This window comes from Neoarius graeffei, chromosome 12 (genome assembly GCF_027579695.1).
Source record: "Neoarius graeffei isolate fNeoGra1 chromosome 12, fNeoGra1.pri, whole genome shotgun sequence".
Classification (NCBI taxonomy): domain Eukaryota; kingdom Metazoa; phylum Chordata; class Actinopteri; order Siluriformes; family Ariidae; genus Neoarius; species Neoarius graeffei.
Genome location: NC_083580.1, coordinates 14,583,307 through 14,604,533, shown reverse-complemented (window position 1 = coordinate 14,604,533; position 21,227 = coordinate 14,583,307). Strand labels below are relative to the sequence as shown.

Below are 21,227 nucleotides of genomic sequence, written 5' to 3'. Positions count from 1 at the left end.
ACCCGGAGGAAACCCACGCGGACACGGGGAGAACATACAAACTCCGTACAGAAAAGCCCTCGCCGGCCACGGGGCTTGAACCCGGACCTTCTTGCTGTGAGGCGACAGTGCTAACCACTACACCACCGTGCCGCCCGTGATTGAGTGTGTGTGATAAATAAAGGCTTATTTCTCTGCAGTGCTCATTTCATATCCGGCAAGGTTTTCTCCACTGTTTATCACACACAAAGGCAAAATCAATGATGTACTTAATAACGATAAATTAGTAACAGCAGCAATCTCAAAGCTGGCATTCTCAGTAGGCTACTTCATAATGGGGAAACATCACTGACCGATGTTAACTACATTAGCGTGTAAGCAGAACCAAACTGCTCATAGACAGTTTAGCTGTAACATCATTCAGTATTTAGGCAAGCATTTAAAAATCACCGAACGTGGCATACAGTAATATGACATAGTGGAAGCCATGACCTAATGGTTAGGGAAGCAGCTTTGGGACCAAAAGGTCACCGGTTCGATTCCCTAGACTAGCAGGAATGGCTGAAGTGCTCTTGAGCAAGGCACCCAACCCCCAACTGCCCCCCAGGCTGCTCTGGGTATGTTGTATGTCGCTCTGGATAACAGCGTCTGCTAAATGCCATTAAAGGTCCCATGGCATGGTGGTTTGTTGATGCTTTAAATGGGCTCGTGGAGGTTTCCGGATGTTATATCCGCAGCCTTTCTCGAAATGAACCCTCAGCACGTAGATATAGCCTCCTGGAAGAAAGCCCCATTTCAGCGCTTTTCCCAGTGCGTCGTTTTGCTAATGAGAAGCAGGAGGCGGGGAAGGGTAGAGGCTGGGGGCGGGTCTTATCATTAATATTCATGACATGTAAACGTGTTACCTCTAATTGGCTAACAGCACTGTGACGCTACCTCCAGTGGGTCAGAACAAGCGGATGTGGGTGTCTTACTATGGCGAGAGAGAAGGAACAAACCGCGAAGGGAAAAATACCGCGCGCTGACGTCATTAAGGTGCGACGCGAGGAAATAAAATAAATTCAACAAATGTTTGGGTTTTTACTGAACAAACAAACAAATAAAATGAACAAGTGACTTAAAAAAAAGAATGTGGGTGTCTTTGTAAAAACTGTTTTGATTGGCTATTATAACAGAGCATGCTGCATGCTTTTTGGTTTTGTAGCGCAGATTACCTGGCTAACTGCAGGAAGCGGTTAGCTGCACAGCTAATGTAGCCATTGCAAGGCTCACGTGGCACCGATTTTAAAACATGGCAAAACGACTTAACAGTTATACACTTACTTGATCGCTGTTTGTGGCTGATGCGGCAGGGATGCTTGGTACGGACCCAGGCTTCAGTGACAGTTGATGTGCAAAACCTGCCCTGTACTGTCCCAAGTTGTGGAAACATTCCTCAGGAAAATGCTTCCGACAAACATACACCGTCTTAGGTAGACTCGACGGCGTATTATTGAAGTAAATAAAATTAAGCCACTGCGTCTTCAGGGGCTCTCCCGTCGGCAGTAAAAACAGACTCTTTTCTGTGTTGTCACATCCATGTACAGCGCAATTTCCATGTTTCGCTCGCTTAAGTGATGCCATGTTGTTGTGTCCTCTATGGTCTCCTCACTACAACTGGGCGGGGCAATCCATACAGTGGGTGGGAATCCAGAGGGGGGGCGTGGGGATCATCTCCCTTGCTGACGTAGTAAAGGGAAGAGCTTATCAACGCGCCGTTTTGACGCGCCATTCTCAAATGTTGGGCATAGTTTGGTTTACACATTATGAAATTTCTAGCCACTGGGGTGACATAAGAAGGTCAGAGGAACTCATTTTAACGTTAAAAAACCTCAGAAAGTGAAAATTTCATGCCATGGGACCTTTAATGTAATGTAATGTAATATTTTATGCTACGACTGAGCACAAACTAAGGTAAGCACGGGGACTACATAAGATCACTGGCATGAGTACAGGTCAGGAAACCTGACCACATTTGCTAAGGGTCAGCAAATTAGTGTAAGACCACCTGTCTTCTGCAGGTAAAACCGAAGGATTATCCATGTTGTAAATTGACGCCCGACACTTTCTGCCACCAGTTCAGCTCCGCCCACAAAACACTCATCATCGCTGTTTACAAACACAAAAATGATCTCAACTATTTGTATTAATATGCATTTGTATACACTACTACTCAGAAGTTTAGACACGCCTAATTCTTTATTTTTATTAATTAAAAAGACACTATGTCTTAAAGGGGAACTGAAGGCAAGTTTATTATTATCAAAATTCTATTTCTCTCATTTTATTAAACATAGGAATGCATTTCTGACAGCTATTTTGTCACTGTTATAGCAAGTTATGAGTGTTTTAAATATGCTATGTAATATAGCAGTCCATATGTCAAAGCAATGGCAGTAAACGAGATTCATTGAGACCTGTGCGAGACTTCGTAGGGCAGAAGTAAAACGTACAGCAGAAATCAAACCCTGTGTCCGAAATCACTCACTCATTCACTACGCCCTACATAGGGAATTACTATAAAGACGACTATATAGTGAGCTCATTGGTAAAATAAAAACAAAAAACAAAAAAACAAACACGACCCTTTCGGACACTAGTCCGTCACGCTGGTATTTACATCATTACTGTCACACAATTAAAACGTGCCGGATCAGTCGACTGGTGGGTTTTCAAAATAATAAATACATGCAGGTGTTTTTGTGATAAATCCATATTATACTGAGCACATTTCCCACATTAATTAATACAAAGTACAAAGTTTTAAATCAAGGCTGAATACTTTCTTCTTTGCCGCTGCCTTTTATTCAATCAAATTTGAGACTTTTAATTTGATTTCTTTCAGCGCGACCGCAATGCATGATGGGATACATTGCTTTGGTTAGTGACCATCGTTGTACACTACTTTTCATGATGCATTGTGGGATACCTTGAGTGCACTATATAGGGTGTAAATAATCCTCACAAAGGTTTCGGACAGCACTACAAAACGGCGTCCCCACTATATAGTGAGCAGGGAGTGATTTTGGACACAGGGAAAGTGACCAACATCTGCCAATGTTGTCAAAAGACGTGTGCGTCCTCTTTCGAATGCTGATGTAATCAAGCCGGAAGTTTTGTTTGTTTTGATAGCAATCAGGAAAATTTGAAAAAAGTAGGCAGTAATCGTCATTTAAACTCGTTTTTGTGCAATATTTTGTTTGGAAAACAGTTTTCAAAATGGCGGCACTGATACCTGGCTGACACTTCACGTTTCAATCTCACACAAGTCTCGTGAAGATCGCGCGGATAAGCGACGCCTACCGTGGACCAAACGAACTACCTTCAACATGGCTAAAAACCAAATAGGCAGATAAGTATAATATTTAATTGCGATTAGTTGCCAATACGAGTCACGATATAAGGTTACTAAAACCGAAAACGTAAATGAATAACACGTTAATTAAGAAATAAAGCAAGTTTAAAAATGGCTTCAGTTCTCCTTTAAAGTAATGATGGACATCGTTTCTCTTTACTTAGTTGAGCGGTTCTTGGCATCATTCAGGGATCCCAGCAGTAATTGAAAAAAATAGAGGAATGTAAGAAACTATCAGCAGGGGTCAAGGGGGCTGCAAGCCCCCTGAAGCTGTTGAGATTTTAACATTTAAAGATGCTATAGAACACATTTTTTACATAGATTTAACATAGAAAAGCAACAGAATTTAACAATAATGTGTATCTATTTGATGCCATATTTTGTAATCAATGACATAAGTGGCAAAAAAAATTGTTATTTATAAAAATTAGATGAAAATGTAGCTTTGAAGAATATACTTCTTCTAACCCGGACACTGTTCCGCTATCTCTTTTATGGACAATATCTTTTTTCCACAACATATTCAGGGCTGTGAAATTGTAAATAAGAAATCCGAGGAAAAGGGGGGGTCTGGGGGGTACAGCCCCCAGCATAAGCCGGGGGTCTGGGGCCCACAGGGCCCCAGACACCAAGCCATTTTAGGTGTTATACGGTGTATTCTGAGCATTTCCTGCAAGTAAAAAATTGATCTCAACAAGTAAATATTTGACTAGTCTTGGTCTTCATTTTGCCATATAAAATACCTATCAACAGTTTTCTCTTTTAAAATGAAAGATCCATGTAAAATACCTTGAAATATCTAATAAGTGCCTATGTATTTTATCTCTTAATCAAAATAAAAGTAAAAAAAAAATGTGTAAATAACAATTTAAAGAAATGTTAATAAAAGAAAACTTTGATAGGCCTTTCAAAATGACTGTGAAAAATCATGCTCAATATTTAAGTGAGAGATACCTGTTGTCTTCCAAATTACACTTAATTCTTGTATTATGTCCTGGCTTTTTCCAAGAATCTGTCACAATGTCTCTTGTCTACAGAGCAAAAGTTTAAAAAAAACTAATGTTTCTTATCTAATATATTATTTACATCTTTTCTTTTACTTCTGGCTCCTTCTATTCCTCTTTGCATCACTCCCAGCTATTTCTTTCAATTCATCTTTCAGTAAGGCTATTTACAAAATGTTCATAGTCTGTCAAACAGCATCTAATGAAAGTCTTTTAATTTTCTTTTCTTTAACACCATCTCTTTCAGTTTTGCAAACTTGTTCTTTTTCATCTTTTCCTTCAGTCTGTCTGTGTGTTCTTTTCTAGCCCTCTTTGCATCTCTCTCAAACACCACCTTAGCTTTCCTTTTTGATGGCATCTTAACTATGTCTGATCTTGCACCCTGTAAGTACAAAATTCACGTACGCAGTGCCAGGTCACGCAATAGCTATTTTTAGCTCTGTCATGCACTCCGTGTTGCCAGATACTGCTGACATTTTCCAGCCCAAAATATGTTCAAAACCCACCAAAATGCACTTGAAACCGCCCAATCTGGCAACACTGCTCCTGAGTCGCAGTCAAGACGTGTTCCACGCTCAGCTGGCATAAAACTCCGCGAGTCCGGCTGTATTGAGCCGCCGGTCTCGTGCAAGGCGATTAAAACCGACTAGACCCCCCACCCCCCCAATGATTTTTAATGCAAAAACAGACGTTTTGTGAAGATGATATTTTTCGCGACAGAATCCGTGGAAATTTCACAGCCCTGCATATTGAATTAAAGTTCAACGCATTAGAAACAAAAGCACGAACGGAGTTAAAACACATTTTCTAGCAAATGGGCGTAGCCATATTGTTTTCTCGTTCTATCGCGTACAGTCTCGCGGTATTTACATCAATTTAACTTCCGAGTGTTCCCGAATGTCAATGAGAACAAACGAAGCTGACAAAAACATCGCTAAACAAGCAAACCAAATCAGAACGTATTCTGCTGGTCATTTTACTTAAACAAACATATTTTTAATGGATATACAAGAGAGATTTAAAAAAAACAAAACCCACCACTTTGGCTAGAAAAATAGCGGAATTCCGCTAAATAGCGGACGTCTGGGATCCGCTATTAACATTAATTACTACAGTTGTTGAATAGGGCTGTTTACTGCATTTTTATTACTTACTGTTTGATCTCAAACCCATTAAGAAGGCAAGAAATTAATCCACTAATTACCTTTTGACGAGGCACACCTGTTAATTGAAAAGCATTCCAGGTGACTACCTCATGGAGCTGGTTAAGATAACGCCAATAGTGTGTAAAGCGTCATCAAGGTAAATGCTGGATACTTTGAAGAATCTAAACTATGAAAGACATTTAGTGTTAACACTTTCCTGTTTACTACATATTTCCATACGCTATTTCATAGTTTTAATGTCTTCAGTATTGTTCTACAATGTAGAAAATTGTCAAACTACAGAAAAAAAAGAAAGAACCCCCCCCACAAACGAGTAGGTGTATCCAAACTTTTGACTGGTCCTGTATGCAAAGGTTTCTTATAATGAGTTTCCTTTGAATTTGAAGATCTGATGCTTAAAAAAGTTGGCTAATTTCTTTACGCTCTGCCAGACGAGTTGCTTTGGTAACGTCAAACGGTCAGCCAGCTGGAACGATGAGGAGGTTATAAAGGTCAAAGAGGATTTGCTGAGAGAAGATAGCATTTAAGAGGCAAAAAATGAAGTTAGGTTTTACTCACGAGATCCTGCAGAACAGCAGAGGAGGTCACAAACAAAACACAGAAGAGAAAGAGAAAAAAAAAAGTCACTTTACAACTTTGATGACGTGCGTTTCTGTAATGTGTGTGTTGTGTGGAGGTGTTTTTATGTGCACTTTGCTACTTGTCAACGTTATGAGTCACTGGGACTCTGTGTGTGTGAGAGAGAGAGAGAATGTCAAAAAAATTTAGTGTTTTTGGCTGGAGAACCTGCAAGACCATCTGTCACTGAGATCACTGCACATTGCAACTTAATAATATGTCCAAGTGTGTGTGGGTGTGGTGTCGGTGGGTTGCTCACGCCTGCATGGTCGTGGTAGCGGTCTGGAAGCTGAACATGTTCTCTTTGGGGTACCACTGGTTGTCTTCTGTTGGAGAGAAAAGTACAGTTAGCTGTGGTTGTGGGTTTCCTAAACACTTTATATATTTTTTTTTTTCATGGAAACATGTAGACAAAGCTTAAAGTAATCATAGTTTATGGAAGCTTCATAAAGATCATAAAGAGCCAAGCTTGTACTGTATTGTACAGTATACTACATCTAGACAAGTTGCAGGTGAAATATAACGTGGATCCTGATTACTCTAAGAAACGCAAAGCTAAAAATTAGAGACAGCAAAAACATTTCTAAGAAGTTGTGTTAATTTTTTTTTTTTTACCAAGTTCCTACTTGTTTCACCATGCAAAGTCGAGAAATCAAATACTGATGAATCCAAATAAAATAAAAAAGCCCACTGCTGTACGTTCCAGTGTGAACGCAGTTGAGCTGGAAGGAAAAGCAGGGACAGCTACAGTAGCATGCAAAAGTTTGGGCACCCTTGCTGGAAATGTCTGTTACTGAGCAGAAGATGAACTGATCACCAAAAGGCATAAAGGTAAAGACGACACATTTCTTTAATATTTTCTGCAAGATTACATTTTTATTTCCATCATTTACAGGTCTAAAATACCAAAAAAATGAAAAGGACCTGAAGCAAAAGTTTGGGCACCTGACATGGTCAGTACTTAGTAACACCTCCTTTGGCAAGTATCACAGCTTGTAAACACTTTTTGTAGCCAGCTAATAATCTTTCAGTTCTTACCTGGGGGATTTTCGCGCATTCATCCTTGCAAAAGGCTTCCAGTTCTACAAGTTTCTTGGGCTGTCTTGCATGCATTGCTCTTTTGAGATCTATCCACAGGTTTTCAATGGTGTTTAGGTCAGGGGACTGTGAGGGCCAGGGCAAAACCTTCAGCTTGGGCCTCTTGAGGTATTCCATTGTAGATTTTGAGGTGTTTTGGATCGTCGTCTTATTGTAGGACCCGTCCTCTTTTTAACTTCAACTTTTTTACAGATGGTGTGATGTTTGCTTCCAGAATTTGCTGGTATTTATTCAAATCCATGCTTCCCTCGACCAATGAAATGTGCCCTGTGCCACTGGCTGCAACACAACCCCAAAGCATGATCGATCCACACCCATGCTTCAGAGTTGGAGAGGTGTTCTTTTCCTGGAATTTGGCACCCTTTTTTCTCCAAAAACACACCTTTGCACATTGTGGCCAAAAAATTCTATTTTGATTTCATCAGTCCACAGGACTTGTTTCCAAAATGCATCAGGCTTATTTAGATGTTCATTTGCAAACTTCAGACGCTGCATTTTGTGGCTAGGACGCAGGAACGGTTTTCTTCTGATGATGCTCTCATGAAGGTCATATTTGTTCAGGTGTCACTGCGTAGTAGAACAGTCCACCACCACTCCAGGGTCTGCTAAAATCTTTCTGAAGGTCTTTTGCAGTCAAACAGGGTTTTTTTTTATTTGCCTTTCTAGCAATCCAACGAGCAGTTCTTTCAAAAAGTTTTCTTCATCTTCCAGACTTCACCTTGATCTTCACTGTTTCTGTTAACTACCATTTCTCAATAACATTACAATCTGAGGCAACAGCTACCTGAAAACACTTTGCTATATTCTTGTAGCCTTCTCCTGCTTTGTGAGCATCAATTATTTTTATTATTCAGAATGCGAGGGAGTTGCTTAGAGGAGCCCATGGCTGTTGATTTTAGGGACAAGTTTGAGGAGTCAGAGAATTTATCCAGCTTTGAAATCTGCATCATCTGACCTTTCCTAACGAAGAATTTGAACAAGCCACAGCTCAATAAGCTAATTAAGGTCTGGAACCTTGGTAAAAGTTACCTGAGAACTCAAACGTATTGGGGTGCCCAAACTTTCACATGGTGTTCCTTTTCTTTTTTCACTCTCCAATTGTACAAAACAAAAATAATACACAAATCCTGTATAAAACGCTGAAAAGAAATGTCTCGTCTTTACCTTTATGCCTTTTGGTGATCAGTTCATCTTCTGCTCACTTAACTATTCACAGTAACAGACATTTTCAGCAAGGGTACCCAAACTTTTGCATGCCACTGTATCAATCCAGGAGGATAAAGACTATCATTTGCTTCCTTCGAAGTGCTATCCACACCCTTCCACATGCACGAGCATGCACAGACACCCATGACTGGCTAGTCTTGCTGTGACTGATAGGAGAGAGAGTATGTCCTGTCTCCCACCCTGAGAGCACGGCCAATTTTGCTCTCTTGGACTTCTGGTCATGGATGGCTGTGGCATCTCTGGGATTCTGTATTGCCTATATACAAAAATATTGCTAACGGTAGATCAACAAAAACAAATCTAAAACATTTAAGTTTATAACAAAATTGTTATATTACCTTGTCCTGATTTTTTCTTGCACTCACGTGTTATGAACAGCGCAGCGCAACTGCGCAGTATAATATTATAGACTCATTAATATTGAATTGCGTTTGAACACTACCATCTTTTACCGATTGAAAATCCTAATTAATTTTTAAAAGAAGGTTGATGGCCCTAGCAAACATCCTCAGAAGCATAATTCAGCCCTTCATGTGTTGCTCAACAAAAGAAAAACAACAAAAACACACATGACCACTGCACAGAGGGCGAGAGAGGCTCAGAGAGACACAGAGAGAGAGAGAGAGACACAAAGAAAATACAGACCATGGCACATCCAACAAACGCCCCTTTTGATCTCCTGTCTTTCTCTCTCTCTCTCCCCGTGCTCTTTTCCTGTCTCACCTCTGTCTATAAAAGTCACCCGGTCCACACTGCTCATGCGCTCTAGTGGGCGGCGCTGCTTGCCTGGCTCTCGCACGCTGCTCTCCAGCTCTAGTGAGCCATGGCTGCGTGATGGTGCTCCGGGGCATAAGTCGCACGCCAGGCTGCATTCTTTGCCCTCACCCCAGCCACGGATGTTGTGAGCGCTGACAGAACTCTGCAGGGGCTGAGAGAGGTGGTGGTGGTGATGGTGGTGGTGGTGGTGTTGGTGCGATGGACCTGCTCCTGCACTTCCTGACGCTCCACCTGCTGTTTGCTGCGCATTCGACCCAGTGGTGCCATGGTGGTGGTTGGCATGATGGTGGTGGTGATGCTGAATGGGTGAGGAGGAGGTGGAAGCCTGGGTGAGGGTTTGAGAGGCAGGTGGAGCATCCCGTGCCTCCCTCAGCACATCCAGCTCCAAGCTCTCCTTGCTGGTACGGCTGCCAGCCAGCATGGCGTTCTCACCGCTGATGGTGTAGACGCGTGATGGCTGCAGCGAGCACTCCACGCACTTCTGCTGCTCCTCCTCGACCGAGAAGCTGCGCTCTAGCGAAAGACGGCTCTCGGAGGAGGTAGAAGGGATGGCTGAAGGTTGTAGCAGGCGCAGCGTAGGGTCAATCAGATTGGGCTCAGTGCTGCTGTTTGGGTCCTGAAGAGAGAAGCTGTGCTGATGATTGTTGTTCTGGGCACAAATGCTATCCGGCGAGTCAGAGTCGTGGCCAATGAGGGTGTCGGACAATAAGTGATCTTAATTGACAGAAACAGGTACAGAGAGCAATATTGACAAACAGAGAGAACCAGAAAAAAGGACAAATGAGGCCATGTCCATTAGGAATGATTTGAATAAAATATGACTGTGTATGAGGCTTGAGACAGAGGTGTGCATCAGGACTGGAGTTCCCCCCAGATCCAACAAAAAAAGTCGAGGTACCAAATTGAGTACTCATGTGATGTTTTGTGATGCATCTACCATCCATTCATCTTCAGGAAGTGCTTTATCCTGGTCAGTGTCACTACGGTTGAACTAACTTGTTTATATTTCGTAAAATAGAACCAGCTAAATTTATTAGAAAATACACAAAAATAGGAAGTGTATGTAGGAGCAGGCAGAATTAGTTTGAACAGAATTAGCTTGAGCGAACGGGAATTGCCAAAATTCCTTCATAACCACGTTCGATTGTGATTTTAAAAAAATTCCCATGCACACCTCTAGCTTGAGGTACACACAAAGAGGCTCATCAGGAAAGGGGAGGGAGAGCAGAGCCTAAGGAGAGGCTGACCTGATCCGTTTCGGCTCTCAGGGTGAGTGTGAAGGTACTCTCCAAATGCTCGGGCTGCTCTGCAAAGAGACACAAGATCCATCATACACACACCAGCTATCGCATCAACACAAGCGCAGCAAGACATGAGAGAGCCAGCAAGGCCAATCAATTACTCGGGCTGGATCTATATCTACACTGACTAAGACAAATTCAGGTCCAATTTTGAGCTCAATAACAGCAAATGGAGTTATGAATTCAGCCTGTTTCTTCTTATATTTCATCTTGGACCGAGACACAGGGATGGACGGAGTAGTAAATACAAATGAATACTGTTTGGGTATCTTTAAGATAGGGGAAATAACATGTAACCCATTTCATATAAACAGAGAAACTATTTGCACCTGGGTGAAAATAAAAAAGTGCACCCAGTTTAGTCAGTGTCAATTGGCCAACATGTGGGAAATCACTGTCCTACACATGATAACCATTAGGAGAGCTTGTGGGGGTTCACCTGCTAGCAAATTTATCTACTGGTTTACACAATATAACTCCCATAATAGCCTAATGTTAGCTAGCTTGCTACTGACAATTAGACTACTCATTTCGGTCACACAACATGAGTTAGCGTAATGTCAGCTAGCTTGCTGCTGACAATTAGACTACTCATTTCAGTCACACAACATGAGTTAGCGTAATGTTAGCTAGCTTGCTACTGACAATTAGACTACTCATTTCAGTCCCACAACACAAGTTAGCGTAATGTTAGCTAGCTTGCTGCTGACAATTAGACTACTCATTTCAGTCCCACAACACGAGTTAGCGTAATGTTAGCTAGCTTGCTACTGACAATTAGACTACTTATTTCAGTCCCACAACATAAGTTAACCTAATGTTAGCTAGCTTGCTACTGACAATTATGACCCTTTTCCACTACCCTTTTTCAGCTCACTTCAGCTCGCTTCAGCTCACTTCAGCCCGACACGGCTCGCGTTTCGACTACCAAAAACCAGCACGACTCAGCTCGCTTCAGCCCTGCTTAGCCCCTAAAACTCGCACCGTTTTGGAGTGGGGCTGAAGCGAGCCAAGCCGTGCCGAGTGAGGCTGGGGGCGTGAGCAGACACTCCCCTGTGCACTGATTGGTGAGGAGGAGTGTCCTCACATTACCACAAACGCCCCGCGAGCGCGCTGGGATCTGTAAACACCGTAAACCTGGAAGAATAATAATTACGAATTACGAGAATTTCTGAAGCCTTATGCGCCTCGCCTCATCTATACGCTCTTGCCAGTATCTGTTGGCGTTGTCGGTGACAACAAGCCACAGCACCAAGACCAGCAACACTAACGACTCCATGTCCTCCATGTTTGTTGTTTACTATTCGGGTCTTGAGACTACCGCTTAAAAGCTCACTGATGTCACTGTTTGCGCTGCTTAACGACATCACCTGACGTCCACCCACTTTCGCTAACTCCACCCAATGTGTCCACCCACTTCCAGCCAGCACGGTTCAGCGCGGTTGTAGTCGAAATGCAACTCCAACAGCCCCGCTCAGCCCGACTCAGCACGGCACGGCTCAGCCCGACTCAGCCGCGTTTGTAGTGGAAAAGCGGCATTAGACTACTCATTTCAGTCCCACAACATGAGTTAGCGTAATGTTAGCTAGCTGGCTGCTGACAATTAGACTACTCATTTCGGTCCCACAACATGAGTTAGCGTAATGTTAGCTAACTTGCTACTGACAATTAGACTACTCATTTCAGTCACACAACTTGAGTTAGCGTAATGTTAGCTAGCTTGCTACTGACAATTAGACTACTCATTTCAGTCCCACAACATGAGTTAGCGTAATGTCAGCTAGCTTGCCGCTGACAATTAGACTACTCATTTCAGTCACACAACATTAGTTAACGTAATGTTAGCTAGCTTGCCGCTGACAATTAGACTACTCATTTCAGTCACACAACATGAGTTAGCGTAATGTCAGCTAGCTTGCCGCTGACAATTAGACTACTCATTTCAGTCACACAACATGAGTTAGCGTAATGTCAGCTAGCTTGCCACTGACAATTAGACTACTCATTTCAGTCACACAACATTAGTTAACGTAATGTTAGCTAGCTTGCCGCTGACAATTAGACTACTCATTTCAGTCACACAACATGAGTTAGCGTAATGCTAGCTAGCTTGCTACTGACAATTAGACTACTCATTTCAGTCCCACAACACGAGTTAGCGTAATGCTAGCTAGCTTGCTACTGACAATTAGACTACTCATTTCAGTCCCACAACATGAGTTAGCGTAATGTTAGCTAGCTTGCTGCTGACAATTAGACTACTCATTTCAGTCACACAACATGAGTTAGCGTAATGCTAGCTAGCTTGCTACTGACAATTAGACTACTCATTTCAGTCCCACAACAAAAGTTAGCGTAATGTTAGCTAGCTTGCTGCTGACAATTAGACTACTCATTTCAGTCCCACAACACGAGTTAGCGTAATGTTAGCTAGCTTGCTACTGACAGTTAGACTACTCATTTCGGTCACACAACATAAGTTAGCGTAATGTTAGCTAGCTTGCTACTGACAATTAGACTACTCATTTCAGTCCCACAACATGAGTTAGCGTAATGTTAGCTAGCTTGCTGCTGACAATTAGACTACTCATTTCAGTCCCACAACATGAGTTAGCCTAATGTGAGCTAGCTTGCTACTGACAGTTAGACTACTCATTTCAGTCCCACAACACGAGTTAGCGTAATGTTAGCTAGCTTGCTAGTGACAATTAGACTACTCATTTCAGTACCCAACATGAGTTAGCGTAATGTTAGCTAGCTTGCTACTGACAATTAGACTACTCATGTCAGTCCCACAACATGAGTTAGCGTAATGTTAGCTAGCTTGCTACTGACAATTAGACTACTCATTTCAGTCCCACAACATAAGTTAGCGTAATGTTAGCTAGCTTGCTGCTGACAATTAGACTACTCATTTCAGTCCCACAACGAGTTAACGTAATGTTAGCTAGCTTGCTGCTGACAATTAGACTACTCATTTCAGTCCCACAATATGAGTTAGCGTAATGTCAGCTAGCTTGCCGCTGACAATTAGACTACTCATTTCAGTCACACAACATTAGTTAACGTAATGTTAGCTAGCTTGCCGCTGACAATTAGACTACTCATTTCAGTCCCACAACATTAGTTAACGTAATGTTAGCTAGCTTGCCGCTGACAATTAGACTACTCATTTCAGTCCCACAACATGAGTTAGCGTAATGTTAGCTAGCTTGCTGCTGACAATTAGACTACTCATTTCAGTCCCACAACGAGTTAACGTAATATTAGCTAGCTTGCTGCTGACAATTAGACTACTCATTTCAGTCCCACAACATGAGTTAGCGTAATGTTAGCTAGCTTGCTACTGATAATTAGACTATGGATTTCAGTTACACAATGCAAGTTAGCCTGACGTTAGCTCACTTCACAAATCTGGACAATATTACAGTTATATTATAATACAGTAATATTATAGTTAGCCTAATGTTAGCTTGCTTGTTAACAAACTTGTTGGAGCTTTGTTCTATTTACATCATGTAATAATTAGTCTAATAATAGCAGTGGCGGCTGCTGGTTTTTAAAACAGGGGAAGCCCATTTTACGCATTCATCGTAAAACCTGTAGGCCGGATATCAAAGCATAGAAAGGTGTGCCCCATTAGCATAGTGAACTAGACAACCCTACCTAGTGGCAGAAAGTATTTTTGCTTGTACATTTCATGTTATAGTCTGGCTTGCCAGGCTAGTGCCTCATATCCTTAATCAAAAATATCAAACATCCAAAAATCACTGGCTATTCAACGAAGAGCCTTGAACATCATACCCTGATATGCAACACAGAGTCTTTAACACAACGCCCAGCTGTGCAACACATCCTTGAACATCTTCTGCAACACAGTCTGGAAATTCATAACCAGGTAGGCTATGCAACACACAGAACCTTGAATATTATACCCAGGTATAACCTATAACACAGAGCCCACCATTCTCTTAACATTACTGAACAATATACACACTTCAGATTCATGAACATGAACACTATTTATACACAAATTCTGCCCTCCGCTCCTTTTCCAGAAAATGGTCTGTGACCCTGTCATACCAGCTGGTTGTGCTTTCCAGAGACTTTACCAATTTCTGTTAGCAGCTAGCACTGCAGATCCCAATAAGGCTCAAGCTAGCCTACAACCAGATTGAACTACAAATGAAATAAACGAGTGAATTCACGAATGATCAAACTGATAGAATGGATGAAAGTTAACGGAGCACAACGAGTAATATTTACATTTATTTACAGAGTAATGTACAGAGACATCAATGAGAAGAACTGTTTATATGAAAAGAAATTCGGACAACACTTTGGCACATGACTATACTTTCTCGACATCCGCTAGGGACTGACTGATCATACTTCCGTGTTCCTCACCGAAGTACCGCCCTCCTCATGTCTTTCAAACACTACCTCCAATAATCCTTTATCAGCCCGGCTTCTTGTCCCTCCCACCGTCTCGTTTAGTCCCAGAGAAGCCCGGCTTCCCTGGAAGTGACGATTTTGTTGATTTTAACCAATAACAACTAGCCGAAATTGGCTGTTCAGAGCCGTCTCGTAGACTGCAACGGATACCCGGCTGCCAGTCAGTGTTGCCAGATACTGCTGACGTTTTCCATCCCAAAATATGTTCAAAACCCGCCAAAATGCACTTAAAACCGCCCAATCTGGCAACACTGCTGCCAGTCCATAGAGCCCATTGAAATAAGAAAGGTTACAGCCTGGCAGCAAAGGTGATTCTCGTAGCGAACTGCAAGTTCGTCAGACATCACTCAAATAAGTTACAGGATAGTTATGAACATAAATACAATCTTGGGCATATATTATGTTATGCAAGTTATTGTTTTAATGAGAATTCAACGTCGTAGACGCCGCAGTTTGGGGAGAGAATTTTAGGGGAAGCTCGGCTTCCCTTGTTGTCTCTGAGAAATCGCCCCTGAATAATAGCTACCTTTTTAATGAACTCCCCTATCTACTAAAGTCAAATAGCATTGCGCTAAAGTGAAAGCAGTAGATTTTAGGCTTGCTTAGCTAATGTTGAAAATAAACACATGCTAATTGTGGTATAAACTGACTTTTTTTGGTGTTTAAGGACACATGTAGCTGTAGTACTATGTAACCAAAGCCATTTTTAACAGGGTGCAAAAATAAATTCTGTTTAAGAAAACAGTTTACAGGCTAACAGTTTTGTCATGGTTCGATTATCATAGATATTCTAACATTTTAATGGATAAATGACCTCAAAACAAACAGTTGAAACAGTAAAAACAACAGTAAAAATGAACTTCTCATAATCTAACCAATATAATGTCCTAATAAACAAAACTATGTTGCTTTAGACAGGACTGAGACAAACAAACCACCAAAACCGAGTGCAATGAATCCTAAAACACACACCAGAAGTAATGACTATGAAATGCTAAAGCCCACAATATTGCTCAGAACATAATGTTAACTGGGGGCGGCACGGTGGTGTAGTGGTTAGCGCTGTCGCCTCACAGCAAGAAGGTCCGGGTTCGAGCCCCGTGGCTGGCGAGGGCCTTTCTGTGCGGAGTTTGCATGTTCTCCCCGTGTCCGCGTGGGTTTCCTCCGGGTGCTCCGGTTTCCCCCACAGTCCAAAGACATGCAGGTTAGGTTAACTGGTGACTCTAAATTGACCGTAGGTGTGAATGTGAGTGTGAATGGTTGTCTGTGTCTATGTGTCAGCCCTGTGATGACCTGGCGACTTGTCCAGGGTGTACCCCGCCTTTCGTCCGTAGTCAGCTGGGATAGGCTCCAGCTTGCCTGCGACCCTGTAGAAGGATAAAGCGGCTAGAGATAATGAGATGAGATAATGTTAACTGTAAAAAGAAATGAACTTGAGTAAAGTCCAACAATCCAGTAACTTAAAGTCCATGTGAAAGATTTTGTGTAAAATAAAGGCTTATTGATAATTACTGTTACTGTTATGTCCTACAGATTAATATTAACGTCCTACTGATAAACCTTTAACAGCATTCAAGTATTAATGCATGCAGTGCAGCTCACATCAACTAAGAACACTATGATTAAATAATAAACAACGGGGTGGTCTTATGCAACTCAAAGCTACCCAGTAGCTGATTATTTTCCAATACCAGAACATCCTAAAATGATTTATTCCTCTTATGCCACAGTAAACATGTATTAAAGGTGACATATTATACCCCTTTTCCGCACATTGACAGTTCCCTGAGGTCTTAAAGTGCGTATTCTGGACCAATTTCGTTTTTTTATATGAAAGTATGTCCCTTTACACACTCATCCAGAAGGGTAATTTTGCACAAGGTCATCCGTCTACAGCAGAAAAAAATAAAATAACAAAACGCATCTGGAAAAATCCCAAGGGAGTCTGGAGCCAGATTTGTGACGTTGTCTGCGGAAGCGCCAGCAGGCTGTACGAGCTTGCACAGTTTCAGTGCACAGCCTGTGTAGACCAAGCGCTCCCATTTCTCTCTCATTGTCCGGTCTTTTGGGAAATGAGTACGAATCCCATCAAGATTGGTGTTGCTACACCCTACCACGATACATCTGTTAACCATTTTAATAATTACGCGATAATGTTGAAGAAACTTGCAGAAAACCACCAGGTCGTTTTCTCATAAACAAACCAGCGCTGACGTAGGATTCAGAGGGAGGCGTCCTGCACGTGACGTCACTTAAATCAATGTTTCCCAGGAAATCCAAATGCCAAGGTTTTTCAGAGGCAGACCAATTCGCCTCAAATTCAGTAGAAAATCAAGCCATTTTTCTGGTATTGCGCAAGGTAAAAAAAAATTGCACAAAATGCCAGATATCTGACTAGGGTGACCAGACGTCCCGGTTTTACCGGGACAGTCCTGATTTGGGGTTGTGTGTCCCGAGTCCCGACAAAAGTCTGTTGGGACACGGATATGTCCCGGTTTTCGCCACTCGCGACGTTTGCGACTGAGCAGCGTGGGAATCATTAGCGGAGAAATGTCTGCATTTACTATTTTGATGAATTGACAGGAATCGCAAACTTTCCTGGTTACTGCCCCCTGGCCCTGTGGCATGGGTGTTTATTTAGCCACATTATTCCAGACAACAGAACGTGTTGCCATGCAACAATAAAATCAACATTAACTGGTGCGAATGTTCTTTGTCTAGCAGCTAGCAGCAGTAATGCCGCAGCAATTATGCCGAAAAGAAAATGTACCTTTTCCAAAGATTTACAGGGCACCTACCCCTTCCTCCAAGAGGTGCAGAACAATGCGCACGAAGCCGACTGCACACACTAAGTGTTTTGTTCTTGTACTGAGTTGGGTAGCCTATGTTGCAAATGCTGCGGAAGCCGAGAGAGGCCCTTCATATAATCTTTTTTTATTCACCTTGTTATCCCGAGACAACGACATAATTAATTCAGGATCTCGAGAAAACAACACAACTAATTCGAGATCTCGAGAAAACAAAATTATTCCGTGATCTCGAGAAAACAGAACAATTATTTCATGATCTCAGCTGGATCACTGTATCTCCGTCAGTAGAGACGAAGCCAGGCCAGTCTTCTGCGGAGGTGCCGCGGACTAATTTTGAAATTATCCCTTATTAAAAGACTTAATGCAATCTCTCCCTGTGTCAACCCCTGATCAAAATATTGCCTTATTAGGTGATCGATTATTCCAGACATTCTAATGACCAAAGTTGCATCTATACAGAATGAGAAATAGCCCCAAAGTCAGCATATCACAAGTCTCTTGGCGCACCTGAATGAACCATTTCTCAGCTGTTTACTAGAGATCATGAAATAATTGTTTTGTTTTCTCGAGATCTCGGAATAACAATTTTGTTTTCTCAAGATCTCGAATTAATTATGTCGTTATCTCGGGATAACAAGGTGAATAAAAAAAAAAAAAGGATTATATCCTCTCTCGGCTTCCGTAGTATATATTCTCAAATCACTTGTCTGTTTTTTGTTTCTGTTTAACATACCATTCTGACAGTTTGGCCATATTGAACAGCTTGTTGCACCTTCCATTAAAGTGTTCACTTTTGTACACATCTTCTTGCTTTATTCATTCAGTTGTGGGGAATGGTTAGTAAGGTTGATTCTGACCTAGGCTATGTTGAGGTCACATATCTACTTTTTAAGTTCATGCTATAGTGCATACAATTTTAGAGATATAGCCTACATGTGCATATGCATTCTTCTTGGTGTTCTCACAAACAGGTGGAATAAATCAGTTTAAATGTGGCCTATGGACATAGCCTGGCCTATTCTCAGCCATTACAAAATCTGCTGTCTGACCATAATTTAACTGATCTGTATACCACTATGCTACTAGATAACAAAATGCCTGTTTGTTTTATTTCATGTGAGATGCTGATAAATGTGAGCTTCAACAAAATGATAAGAGCACCTCTCCAAGTGTCACATTTACGTAAAAAAAAGGTGTGCGTGCACGAGCATGGTCGCACGCAAAAGTGTCCCGGTTTCAGACTAGGGAAATCTGGTCACCCTATGTCTGACCAAAGTTTAATATAAAATAGGAGAATTACATTGATCTTGCTCCTGAATCTACCCGTGATATGCACTTTAATTAAATATGTCTGTGACAGGCTTTGGTCAAAATACCACAAGGATAAAGAACCAGAGCTCTCCCACCCTGTTGAAACAGCTCTGTTCAAAATGGCCAATTTAAGTGCCTGTTCCTTTAGATGATAATCAGCCACGCTCACCCAATAAAACTGGCCAAAGTAGCACTTTCTTCATGAATATTCATTCACAAAGGCAGTTCTCAAGCTATGAGTGGAGATACTCAAATGAGGAGGAGGCGGCATAATCCTAACGAACTCCATCCATCCATTAACTGTTCTACAGGGTCGCGGGCAAGCTGGAGCCTATCCCAGCTGACTATGGGCAAGACAAGTCGCCAGGTTATCACAGGGCTGACACAGAGACAAACAACCATTCACACGCACACCTACGGTCAATTTAGAGCCACCAGTTAACCTATCCTGCACGTCTTTGGGGGAAACCGGAGCACCCGGAGGAAACCCACGCAGACATGGGGAGAACATGCAAATTCCACACAGGCTCGAACCCAGGACCTTCTTGCTGTGAGGCGACAGTGCTAACCACCACACTACCGTGCTGCCCCAATGAACTCTCCTTATGATCTAGAAAAGGGAGCCAAATTTGAGCAGCTTGTTGAAGCACATGTGCACAAGCAATGAAAAAGGGAGTTTTCCATAATATGTCCCCTTTAAAGTTACAGCTTTGCTGTTACAAAGCACCGACACTGGAAACTCCTTCCAAAAAATGCAAAATAAACGTCTCCCATATCAAAAGTTGAAAACATTTTTAATCTGTTTAATTTATGTGCAGCATCGGTCTAATTAGTTACTATAGAATCTCATCTCATCTCATTATCTCTAGTCGCTTTATCCTTCTACAGGGTCGCAGGCAAGCTGGAGCCTATCCCAGCTGACTATGGGCGAAAGGCGGGGTACACCCTGGACAAGTCGCCAGGTCATCACAGGGCTGACACATAGACACAGACAACCATTCACACTCACATTCACACCTACGCTCAATTTAGAGTCACCAGTTAACCTAACCTGCATGTCTTTGGACTGTGGGGGAAACCGGAGCACCCGGAGGAAACCCACGCGGACACGGGGAGAACATGCAAACTCCGCACAGAAAGGCCCTTGCCGGCCCCGGGGCTCGAACCCAGGACCTTCTTGCTGTGAGGCGACAGCGCTAACCACTACACCACCGTGCCGCCCGCAGAAATTCATATGATATGATATATTTTTGTCATATACCATAGCCCACCCCTAATATCCACATGGTATTTCACCTTTCACGCTGGCTGTTCATGAATTATGCATGCAACTCTAAAATTAGTTTTATTAACAGTGCACTTGGAGAATAAGCCACTTTAGTTTACAGATAAACTGATAAAAAGACTCAATCAGTGCTAGTATCAATTATGAGGCAAATATAGGTCATGTCTAATTACAGTGATCAAAATCTGGGCTTATTTTTATTCCATATTGAATTGAAACATCTCAATTCAAGCTTTAGTCAAGAAATACCAAAGGCTGTTCAAAAGCATTTCCTACTCTCTCTCTCATTATACAGTATATACACAGCGTATGTTCTTGATTCTAAGATTCCTGTTCTTGTCTGGCAGGAGTGGAACCCAATGTGGTCTTCTGCTGTTACACGTCGAGATGCTTTTCTGCTCACCACGGTTGTAAAAAGTTGCTATGAGTTACTATATCCTTCCTAGCAAAAAAGCTCGAACCAATCTAGCCATTTTCCTCTGACCTCTCTTATCAACAAGGCGTTTCCACCCACAGAACTGTTGCTCACTCAGTGTTTTTTGTTTTTCGCACCATTCTGTGTAAACTCTAGAGACTGTGGTGTGTGAAAACCCCAAGAGATCAGCCGTTTCTGAAATACTCAAACCAGTCCATCTGGCTCAAACCAACACCCATGCCACAGTGAAAGTCACACTTTGAGATCACAATTTTTCCCGTTCTGATGTTTGAAGTGAACATGAACTGAAGCTCTTGATTTGTATCTGCATGATTTGATGTATTGTGCTGCTGTCAAGGGATCGGCTGATTAGAGAACTGCAGAAAA

The 21,227-nt window shown here is 42.1% G+C and overlaps 1 protein-coding gene across 1 annotated transcript in view; it reads right to left on the bottom strand.

The window, feature by feature from the left end:
- The window catches only part of nsmfa (NMDA receptor synaptonuclear signaling and neuronal migration factor a), an 86,812-nt gene that overhangs the window by 39,788 nt on the left and 25,797 nt on the right, over positions 1-21,227 (bottom strand). The window contains exons 2-5 of the mRNA XM_060934993.1: positions 10,511-10,569; positions 9,210-9,977; positions 6,421-6,487; positions 6,102-6,107 (exon numbers count right to left, since the gene is read on the bottom strand). Coding sequence (XP_060790976.1) covers positions 6,102-6,107; positions 6,421-6,487; positions 9,210-9,977; positions 10,511-10,569 — 900 coding nt within the window. The remainder of the gene's footprint in view (positions 1-6,101; positions 6,108-6,420; positions 6,488-9,209; positions 9,978-10,510; positions 10,570-21,227) is intronic.